The following is an 11,926-nucleotide window of genomic DNA, read 5'->3' on the forward strand; positions in this document are numbered from 1 at the left end:
ACCTGCTGCATGATTTGATCTGCTGCTGATCTCTGACTTCACTCAGTCAGTGAAGAAGACAGACTGACATTATAGATTAGAGCTACAGGATGAACCACAGCCCGATGTTTTTATGAAGCAGTGAGAAACGTCTGAACCGAAACACCTCTACCTCAGCTTGGTGTGTTACGATGGTTTCACGTCTCTCTGCAGCCATGATGAACATATTAGATAAAACCACAAACCTAACAGGAGACATTCTGCTTAGTACGTGATTATGTGACACAACAGGCACAGCTGGTTGCAACTTACTGAAGTTGAACTTTGACCTCTGCTCTTCTGTCTCTCAGTGAGGTTTATGTAGAAAGCTTTAAGAAGTAACATCTGACATGTTTGGTTTCGCTGAAAGCTGAAAATTTGTCGGATAAGAGAGGAGAGGCGGGACACTGGTAAGAGGAATGGGAATACTTTTCAGTGTACCAGTTAGCTTTTTTCTTGATCTTTTTTTTTTTTTTTTGATAAATGCAGAAGCTGGGTCATAATGCCAACATTTGGCTGATCCTGATTGGCTGGCTGCATTACCGTTAAGGTAGATTAAGTAGAGAATGTGAGGAACAGATCGCTCAGATCTGTGTCCAGATAATCTGAACTGATAATGGAATTTGTCAAAAGGAGATTTATTTGGGACAGGAACCAGTTTCCTCATCTTACAGTMAAACCAACATGGTGTCATATTGTTGACTCATCGTTGCATGAAACATTTTCTCACTGCTTTTTYTCTGCTGAACTGAAAAGTGAGTTTCTACAGATTCTTTAAAATATTTTTATTTTTATCATTATTAAAACAGAAATCATRTTAACATCTTATTCTGGAGTTGGACTCTCTGAGCTCATCCTCCTGAACTGAGTTCAGAACACGATGTTTTTATGAAGCAGTGAGAAACGTCTGAGCTGAAACACRTTCTCTACCTCAGCTTGGTGTGTTCTGACCACAAACAAAACTGTCAGACAAATTTCACAAGATTTCAGCTGAGCGAAGTAGAGAAAAAATATTTAAGGTGATGCGATTTTCTGTTAAGCTAAACTCAACCTCTGAGGTTGAATTCAGGTCAGGTCACGTTTACCTGAACAGCACATTTCAGCAGCAAGATGGATTAAAGTTATTTATGTTAAAAACACAATAATGAATCAAAAAATGTGTATCGTAGTCATGGTAACTAGTCTTGTCAGATAAATGTGAACTAAAGCATCAAAATTTCTAGCATTACTAGATCATATGAAGTCTTTGTTTTTTTTTTATAAAACTAAGAATTTTAACACAAGCAGCTCCAGTAAACGTAACTGAGAAACACAGAGTAAGACCTGAGTCAGACACGCTAACTTATAGACATACGCTGCCCCCTGCTGGTAGAAAGACTTACTGCATCCACTATTTGTGAAATTATTCACAATTCAGCTCAATTCAAGAGTTAAAATAAAACCAAACAAGAATAGAAGAATTTAAGCTTGCTTATGCACATGATTATGTTACAGTGTCACAACATTTGATTAATGTATTACTAAGTGTTTAATATTTCACCGCCACGCAGCAGGAAACGACTCATCTTAAACGTGTTATGATCAGGTTGATTAGACGTGTTATTCTGGTCAAATGAATCAAATGTTTCCATCTGTGTGAAATCTTCTGTCCCAGTTACTGCAGAAAGAAAATCACATGCGTCTGCAAAATAGAAAAAAAAAAAGAAAACTACAATATTTATCAATCAAGCTTTGTCATGTATTTAACTTTTCCACTGCTGCTGTTTTTGCCTCTGTTTTTACCAGTAGCCGTTACTAACAGCAAATCCTTTGTGTTTAAAGCACCATGAGTTTCTCTCTACCAGGAGTCTTGTTAGGTTTGTGCATTTAGTTAATAACCAGGTATTCTACATATATTTATCTGAAATTACTGCTACAAACTCTAACAATCCTCATGCTGTTTATAACGCAAATGTTATCATTGATGTTTTAAAGCATGCAGGAGTAAATCTACCTGACTCTTTAGTTTGTTTGAATTTCAGACCAAAACTTCCTTTTCTTTCTAAAATCTTAAAGATAATGATTTCTTTTTAATAAACACCATTTTAAATGAGATTGATGTTCCTTAAATATTTTAGTTTAGTTTTAAACTATGAAACAGCAAAAATGTTGCCACTTGATCACCTCTTCGTTACTTGGTACCACATGGTTCGGTTCTGGGACCAGTTTCTAGACATCACTGGTCGATTAATCTAAAGGCTTCGAGGGTCAGAGATGAAGGTTTTGAAGTTTGATTCTTGAGGTTTATTGCTAGACTTCACTCACCATTCATCCCAGTCCATTCAGTTTATTTATACTGAACCAATTCACAACAAATGTCAGAGGAAGATATTTTACATGTCAAGTAGATTTCATTCATATTGAGAAATATAAAATCAAATCAACCTCATAAAACAGACAGAGTGAAATTCAAATCAATACGCTTCAATTCTGTCCTAGTTATGACGCCTAATAATGTTTTTGTGTGTGTTTGGCTTTAGGAAAAATTGTAAAATCCAGCATGAAATCATGCAGCAAATGGTAAATACAAAGGTATAAACACAAATATATACATGTCCTTTTAGTCTTGTCAAATTTCTTTCTATCTTATATCAGAATCACAGACGTTTTACATATGGGGGAATATTTTGACTTCATGCTGTTGATATGCATTTTGGTCTAACCACCCGCTGCATTTCCTCTGAAATCTTCTCTCTGCCTAATCAAGTGGAAAGTTTCACCGTCACAGAACCGTTCAGTCACTCTGTAACCACAAAAACCCAGACTTTTCTGGGTTTTGACAGAAGCTCTGACAGATTTTTTTCATGTTTGGGTTTGGATAAAGGCAGCACTGCAGCATGCTGTTTGTTCAAACGATCCAGAGCGTCTCTATCGTCACTCACAGAGGAACATCTGGTCATCATGAAGGCTGCTAACATCCTCCTGCTCTGCATCCTGGGAGCGGCTCTGCTGTCCTCGGTGCTCTGCAACAGTAAGTTCACCTGGAGATGAAGCTTCTCCGATCAGCTGATGTCAGTCTAACGGTCTGATTTTCAGGTGGAAATACTCCGGTCGACTGCTGCTTTGATTTCTTCAAAAACACCATGAACAAAAATCTCTTCTCTTCATATTACAAGACTGATCCCCGCTGTTCGCTGAGTGGAATCGTGTAAGTACTGCAAGCTGGGCTCCTGTTGTCCTCTGTGTGTTAAATACATTCATTTATTCTGTTTTAATCTTGACTTTGTTTTACTTCTGTAAAATGTGAAGCTCGTTGGTGAGTCTCTTTTTATTCGTCTTCTTTTCAGTTTAATAACAAAAAGAGGACGCTCCATCTGTGCGGATGCAAAGCAGCCCTGGGTGAAGACGATTACTGACTTTCTGGGGAAAAATCCCCGTTAAAGGATCTGCCTGTCCTGCTTCACCAGACCACATGAAGCCCAATAAAACGCTTGTGGCAGAGTGATTATGATTTTTTTCATTAGATTTTGGTTCAAGTAATCATTGTTTACGCTAAAATTTATTTTGAAAGCTTTGTACAACACCTGCTGTCCTACAGAATTGACTGTATTGGTGTTTTTGTTGTTTTTTTCCCCCTTTTTTGCTTTTGTATTCTATTTTTCTTTAATCCCACAAAGTCTTCTAGATGTTTCCTTTGGTTGTTGTGTGCTTTCTTTTACTTGATTTTATTCTAAAATAAATGTAACTTTTGTCAAATGGTTCTGATTTTTGAATCTTAATTATTAAGCTTTAAGCAAGGCAGGTTTAACGACAACATTGTTTTATTGTAGTTGTAGTTTTATTATCAATTTACAACTTATTTAGGAAACCTGTACATAAAACGCATGTTACTAAATTTTACTTCTGTAATTTACAAAAAAAAAAGTAACAGTCTGAACATATTTCCTTAGTTAACTCTTACCAGCAGGGGGCGAAGAGAATACATTTTGCTCTTAGATTGAAGATGTAAACTTAAAACATTATTGTACATGTTAGTTTTTACTTTATGCTTTTGATGTCAAAAGGGCAGTACTATATAAAATCAACTTTATTTAGCTTTACATAATAATATAATGTTATTTAATCAAAAACATACCTGGAGAGTTGCTTTGATTCTTTTGTGCATGTTTGAGAAATCCTCCAATCGCCTCCTTTCCCTGCTTTTCTCGCGCGTCCTTCACTGGTGGACGCAAAAGGCGCGCGGGTCGCTCTGTAACTGTGAAAGTGACAGACGTACGTAACTATTTACGCTGCCGTACCCAAAGTTTATATATTCACAGTACAAAAATATCCATTCAGAATATAAAAGCATAAAAATCTTCTTAAATATCGATTGCGTTAAGCCCATTAGTTATTAGGTGACAATTTAGCTGAGTAAATATGAAATATCTGCTCGATATATTAACATATCGCTTAATTTACCGAAATGCTCAGTCGTGTCCGCACATGTCTATGAGGGCCCCTCATACATGTCCGCTCCCGCTTCCACCACCGGCTCGTCTCTCCCGCTCTACCAGCTGACCGGACGGAGCTGGCTCGCCATGCCGAGAGAGAACGTCTGTCTCGCGGGCACCTTGTTTCAAACTCCCGCTGGTTTTCAGCAGTGAGCTGAAAGCAGAAATAATTCAATCAGTCAATATCTAATGTTAATGTTTGGTAATATTTGTATATTATAAATTAATTAAAACTTTGTTTGCAAAGTTATTGTTAGTGTAATGTGTTAAAAGTTTTACTATTAAGCTTAAGATGGCTGATTAGTGAGTCAAATTAAAACATAAAACAAGAACACTTCAACAAAAAGTTTATAAGCCATCATAAATATGTAAAGGGGAAAGTACTGTTATTTGCTGTGGAGACTGCTTGAATTGAATCACTCTTAAATTTAAGATTAATTTAGGTTTTTGTCTTTTCCGACTGTTAGATTTTGCAGTTTTACAACCAGGATCTTCAGGAAAACTAATCAAAAACTGGAACAAACTGTACAGAGTTTACCAGAACTACAGTGATCTGAATAATCCGTTGTCAGCAACATTCTACATTAAACCCATTTCATGTGTGTGTGCAGTCATGATAAACATTTCTGGGTACAACCACAAACCCAACAGGATACGTTCTGCTCGATGTGTGACTTTGTGATGCAGCAGGGACGGCTTGCTGCACCTCAAATTTCCTTAATAGGAAATTAATCATATTCAGAAAGATGAACAGAGGAGCAAACATTCATGTACAGTTAGGATTATACAGTCACACGTTTAGTTGAGTCTAAGAGGTAAACCTCACCACTCATTCAATATAAAAGTTAATGTTAATAAGTTTATTCATATCAATGTTGCAACAGATGTACTCTATATGTTCCTTCTTGGTCAGAAAGATCATCAGCTGTTATTCATATTTCTGAAAATCAGGTTGAAGCCTCCACATTCTTCTGATACTTTTAATACATTCTTTTCACTCTTGTCATTTCTTTTTGCTCATTTATTCTGTATTATGACAGTTGGTGTAAATTGTGAAGTACTTTGGTCAAATGTTTATGTTTTCAAATGTGTTATACAAATAAATTTAACATTAACGTCTAGCTAATGTTAAATTTTAAAAAATACTTAATTTGAAAGTATACAAGTGTCTCATGTCTATATTTGTAGTCAGTGTTTGTTAAAAATTAATGCAGAAATGCAGGTCTCTGCAAAATTCAGCTAAAGAGGAAGCTGAGGGGGAGAAATGTTTTTGCGTTTTTATGTGGGTCATAAAACACATGTATGTATATATAGCTTGACTCGGTTTGGTGGTTAAAGACAACTCAAACAACAATCTGTCATGGTTCAGAAAAGTGCGTAGTGACAACCCAACTGCAGAAAACATCTAGAAATGATGACGAAAAGTCATTTTGATGTAAAAACTAGAATAAATCAGCCTTGTCTGTCAAGTTTGTACAAGCAAACAAGAAATTTGAATGTTCAACATTTGTTGCCATCACAGAAAATTTTCATCGGATGCTGTCGTTTGTCAAGCCTGTAACTTGCTGCTATGAACTAGGCTACGCTCTGCAGGAGAGAGACTTTTAGGTCAGAATAGTTAGCTTAATCTGCATTATGTTATATTAATACATTCATATTTTCAGTTTAATCACATGAGGTAACTTGTCACAGTTGACAGCCCAGGTATATAAATATGGTATTGATCTGGGAACTCTGACTGTTAAATGTTCATCAGTTTGTATCCAGGATGTGTGGGGTCTCCAGAGATGTTAGCAGCCTTTTTCCTAACCTTAAACACATCCTGGATAGAGTGAAGGTCAGCCCTGATGCTCGCCTCTGGACAGTTCTGTGGATGTTTTCCGTCTGGATATTCTTCTGAACGGTTCTGTGTGAGAACCAGCTCAGGTCCTGAGAAAGGCTGGATAATAGGAACAGGAAGTGACTCAGAGTAGACACACTCCTTCCCTCTTTTTACAAGTCTGGCACATTTTTCAATATTTTGATCTTGATAAAGGCAGTACTACAGTATACTGTTTTTTTTAAAGGCCCACACCATCAGCTGTGGTGTTGCTCACTATCATCGCTATCAGGGGAACATCTGTTGCCCCTTTTGGAGCAGAAAAAAACACATCAATAGATGGGACATTATCTCAGATACACATCTGTCCTCTTGGACACGACTAGCATCACTATTAAGAAATGTGCAGTTTGGATTGTCACTACACAAGATGGGGATCCTCACGGGGATTGGTATTTCTGATTCAACCTTCTCAAAGCCTGATCTTGTTCTCTTTCAGGATGTGTCTGCCTCTTGTCTTGTCTGCGTAAAAGGCTGAAATTATTTCTTTCTCTCTGTTGAAGCTTGAAAACTTGCCTCAGGACAGTCATGACATTCTGTATGGATTCATGTTCTACATTTGGAGTAGTGTGTTTTTTTTTTTTGTTGTTTTTTTTTTTTGTTCTTTGGAAAAGAAGATTCTGCTGTAAAAGATGCAGCCATATTCCCCATCCTCTGCTTGGACTCACTCACACCCCACACTCAACCCCTCGTTTTCTATGCTGGTTTGTATGCCTTGCAGTCTTTTGCCTCCACAGGTGAGACGTGTCTGTGGCAGAGTGCAGGCCTCTCCAGTGGTGTGAAGAGGCCCTGATGATGCCACATTGTCAGCTATGTAATGTGGCATTAGATTTGTAAATACTGCAAATTATGCATGGTCTGTGGTAAGGAACCTTGTAAAGGAACAGGCCACGCCCTTCCTCTGCTGTTTGTGATGATGCAGCGTTATTCCACTGCACAGCCTCTCCGCTGTTCTTTATGAAGTCTTATAGGCTGTGAAAGTTGCACACTGACCCCTGCAGAGATCCGTCAGCACCGACTGAAGCCTGCTGACCGGACGGTGCTGAAGAAGCTCCATAGAGAACACCGGCGACTTGGCAAGGACTCTTCCAAGGGCTGTTTGTGACTCAGACTGCTGAAAGAACCATCTGAGTCCACGCAAGTCACTGCAGACGAGTTCATGATCCACCAGGTGAATCCAGCCAGACGCCAACCAACCTAATCGCAGCAAAGAGAAAACGTCACTCTGACGGTGCGTTCAAGTACTAGAAGCCTCTGAACCCAAAGAAAGAAGACATACGGAGAAGATCCTGCCAATCGCCTTCGACTCAGGCAAAAGCTCAAGAGGGCTGGTCCGTAGAAGCTCCTGTGCACATTCTTCATCAGCGTCATCCTCCTTCCATGAGGGTGGTGGTTGGTACTGCCACAGACCTGCTCCACCTTTCAGAGAACAGACACAAATGTGTTTATGACAATGGAAAGAATTTGTCAGTGACTTTTTTCCACGGTTTTTAAGCCCAATGCCCCTCAGTAATGTCTTTTATCTTAATCAAAAGAAGGGAATGTAATGGAAAACCTTGTAATATGTTCCTCATCCCTCTTTTGCTTTAGATTATCTGAACTGTCTGATAATAAGACGGGATAGGTCCCTGATGCTCGAGACTATAAGTGTTACTTTCCTGACCCAGAACTTATCAGGATCAGAGCTGTCCTCTTTAACATCAAACACAACTCTGCTTTCTTACCAAAAGGCAAAAAAGGGCTAATAACCAACTCAAATCATTAAGTAAATAAAGGTTTAAATATATTCCTTTCAGCTTTTCTCAACCTTTTTCTTTTTTCTTTTGGAATCAGAAGTTTTACACTTTTTACTTCTTGCTGTTCAGGTGCATTTTGGTCCAACCACAGCAGCATTTCCTCTGTCATCTACTCTTTCTAATGAAGTGGAAAGTTTCACCGTCACAGCAGCATTCCGTCATCGAGTAACCACCAACACCTCCTCTTTCATTTGACACCTCCAACCCTTTTTTAATATTTTAATATTTAAGGCAGCCCACTGTTTGTTCATAAGACCCAGAACGTCTCAATCATCTCTCACAGAGGAACATCTGATCATCATGAAGGCTGTTAACATCCTCCTGCTCTGCATCCTGGGAGCAGCTCTGCTGTCCACTGTCCTCTGCCAATGTAAGTTCACCTGGAGACGAAGCTTCTCTTATCAGCTGATGTTTCATTCACATTAGGCTTTTTTTTTTGTTATTTTACTGTGCTGTCTTGCGCAATGACAATAAAAGGAATTCTGATTCAATTCATATTCAAAATTACTTTATAGATCTCAAAGGGAAATTAAATGTTGTAACTCATGTTCATTCAAAATTCTTCATTAACTAACGATGTCATTTTCAGATGCAAGTGGTCCCAAAGTATGCTGCTTTAAATTCTTCAGAAACCCAGTGAACAAAAATCTCATCTCTTCATATTTCATGACTGATTCCCGCTGCGTCCATCGTGGTGTTATGTAAGTACTGATAAGTCAGTCCCTGTTATTCTCTGAATGTGAATTATTCTTCTTTATTTTTGACTTTGCTTTAGTTCTGTTGAAATCAAAGTTCATTTGTTAGTTTTATCCCTCTTTTGAGAAAAATGTCTTTTCTTTCAGCTTCATAACACAAAAGGCACGCCGCATCTGTGCGGATCCAAACCAGATGTGGGTGAAGAATCTTACTGACTTTCTGGACATAGAGTCTTTTTAAAGGAGCTGCCATCTGTCCTGATAATCCAGTAAAACACATTCTGCAAAGCGATCATGTTTTCAGTATCAGAATTATTCTGTTTCAAATAATCAAAGATTTTGCCTTTAAATGTAATCATTGTTGATGTCTTTATCATTTCTTTTGGAAGTTTTGTACATTAACCATCTACATCAGTGACTGGAACCGTTCGGATTTCTGTTGATTTTATGTTTTCTTTTCTTATTGTTTTGTTTTCATAATTTTCTCTAATCAAATACAAAATCATCAAAAAATCTTTCCTTTGGTTGCTGTATGTTTTCCTTTGCTTGCTTTTGTTCAAAAATAAACTTGATTCTTATCAATTGGTTCTGAGTTTTTAATCTTTTTTTAAAGGTTGTTTTTTGGTCATTTATTTGAAAGTGTTAAGACATGAAAGTAGCTAATGAAAGAGAAGGAAGACATGCAGTAAAAGCTACCAGGCTGGGAATCAAACCTGCAAAGGCCACATCAAGGACGAAGGCCTCCTGTGGGATGCTGCATCACCACAGCATCCCTGAGTCTTTAGTCCTAAAAATTTATATTTAAGTAATATACGTTTAACTTAGTATTAATGTACTGTAGTTACAGATCACTTTTAAACTCACAACTTACCTAGCAACATAAAACTCACTATTTTGTTTCTGTTTGTTGATTAACAGAAATAACTCCAGGTTCTACAACCGATGACCTTAGCTAACTTTTACCAGCAGGGGGCGAAAATAAGATGTTCTGCTCCTAAACTGAAAATGCATTAAAATATAAAACATCATTGAACATGTTACAAATAAACACATTTAATTTAGTGAAGGGGCTGAATACAAAAGCACAGCACTGTTTCTAAGTGTATTTAATCTGTTTCCAATCCTAACCCCACATTTACTGTCATTTTAAAGGATTTACTTATTCCATGCTTAAAGTTTATCCCAAAATAAACAATTAAAATAGAGATCTGTGTTGGTGTTTATTTCTTCAGCTCACTGACTTCATGCTTTTTTTGGTCGACCCACAGCATTTCCTCTTCAATCTGTCTAACCAAGTGGAAAGTTTCACCATCTCAGAGGCGTTCAGGCACCGTGTAACCACGGAGACCCTGCCTCTTTTAACACCTCTGTTTTGATAAAGGAAGCATCGGTCTGCCGATTGTTCAAACGGCCCAGAGCATCTCTATCGTCGCTAACAGAGGAACATCTGGTCATCATGAAAACTGTTAACATCCTCCTGCTCTGCATCCTGGGAGCAGGTCTGCTGTCCACTGTCCTCTGCCAACGTAAGTTCACCTGGAGATGACAATTCTCTGATCAGCTGATCTTACATTCAATTTTGCGCTTTCTTGCGCAATGAAAAACAAAAGGGATTCTCATTCTGATTCAATTCAAATTCAAAGTTTGTTTATTGATCCCAAAGGAAAATTAAACGTTGTAACTCATGTTCATTCAAACTCTTTATTAACTAACTGTGTCATTTTCAGATGGAAGTGGTCCCATTGAATGCTGCTTTGAATTCTTCAGAAACCCAGTGAACAAAAAGCTCATCAATTCATATTACAGGACTGATCCCCGCTGCGCCACAAGTGGAGTTGTGTAAGTACTGATAACTGGATTTCTGTTAGTATCTGTTATAAAATGATCAGTTCTGACTGTTTTACTCAAAGTGAAGCTTGTTTTTCCCATTCCTCCTTTGTGAGAAAGAGAAATCTGTGATTTTTTTCTTTCTTTCAGCTTAATAACACGCAGGGCACGCCGCATCTGTGTGGATTCAAAGGAAGACTGGGTGCAGAATATTGTTGAGAATCTGGAGAGGAAGTCCCTGTAAAGAATCTGCCTGCTGTTCTGCTTTATCAGTTCATGTGAAGAACAAAGTGAACCGGCAATGTGATCATGATTTTGGTATTAAAGCTTTTCTATTTCAAGCAAAGATTTTGCTTTGAATGTACCATCATTGTTTGTTTTTATAAAAAATTCTTTTAAAATCTATCAATTATGTCTGGAATGTTAATTGTAGTCTTTATTATAGTCCTACTGTAATGTAATGTTTTTGCTTACTAAATTTTAAGATTGTGCAATAAAAATAAACTATAAAAATAAACTTGCCTTACCTTCCATCTCTCTGCCACAGTCCTTAGCAACACCTTTGGTTCTTCCTGCTGCCACTAGTGGTTTCTATTTCCTGGATCATTACAGTGGCAAGCCTCGTGAAGAAGTCCAATAACTTCTGGAGAAAAACAATTGTGGTCAGAAAAGGCAAAAGTTGAACAGTTTGTCAAAAACAACAAGTAATAAGTCAAGGTGAAACTTTCAAAACCAAGAAGAGTTCTCAATTTGAATCAGTGTCTGGCAACAAAATTGTTATAAATATAACTCAAAATTTATTAGAAAATTGATGGATTTATTGAAGACTGACCTGTTTCTTTGACATGCTAACTATCAGTGGGTTCCTGTAACATATTTAAATATATTTGAGGATCCATGAATTGTTCAGACTCTGGATTAGAGAGAATCTGCAGTTCAAATCTGTACATAAAGAAATGTAATGCAGTTTTTACAAATTGTATAATTTTGAATGGAAAAATTATTCCCCTCTGAAAAGAAATACTGGTTCAGACAAATCCTTAAAAGTCTTGAAGCAATGGTACGCTGACAAGTTCGGCTTTTTCGGTTTCTCTTCAAATCTAAACAATAACATCATTTAGCAGAACTACAGCGACCTGAACGGCCTGCTGAAAGCTGCAGTCGACATTAAAGCCATTTCATGTGTGCGTGCGTGCGTGTGCGTGTGCGCGTGTGTGTGTGCGTGTGTGCGCGCGTGTG

The 11,926-nt window shown here is 37.7% G+C and overlaps 2 protein-coding genes across 2 annotated transcripts; both read left to right on the forward strand.

Moving 5' to 3' along the window:
- The first annotated feature begins 8,434 nt into the window (after positions 1-8,434).
- On the forward strand, positions 8,435-9,400 carry LOC108167165 (C-C motif chemokine 3-like). Its single transcript, XM_017310296.1, has 3 exons — positions 8,435-8,535; positions 8,755-8,866; positions 9,008-9,400. Exons 1-3 carry the CDS (start codon positions 8,466-8,468, stop codon positions 9,099-9,101), a joined length of 276 nt encoding a protein of 91 aa, XP_017165785.1. The 5' UTR covers positions 8,435-8,465; the 3' UTR covers positions 9,102-9,400.
- Positions 9,401-10,252: 852 nt separating this feature from the next.
- LOC103480214 (eotaxin-like) lies at positions 10,253-11,166 on the forward strand. The gene is made up of 3 exons (XM_017310297.1): positions 10,253-10,386; positions 10,588-10,699; positions 10,838-11,166. Exons 1-3 carry the CDS (start codon positions 10,317-10,319, stop codon positions 10,929-10,931), a joined length of 276 nt encoding a protein of 91 aa, XP_017165786.1. The 5' UTR covers positions 10,253-10,316; the 3' UTR covers positions 10,932-11,166.
- The last annotated feature ends 760 nt before the right edge of the window (positions 11,167-11,926 follow it).

Source organism: Poecilia reticulata, linkage group LG18, assembly GCF_000633615.1.
Source record: "Poecilia reticulata strain Guanapo linkage group LG18, Guppy_female_1.0+MT, whole genome shotgun sequence".
NCBI lineage: Eukaryota > Metazoa > Chordata > Actinopteri > Cyprinodontiformes > Poeciliidae > Poecilia > Poecilia reticulata.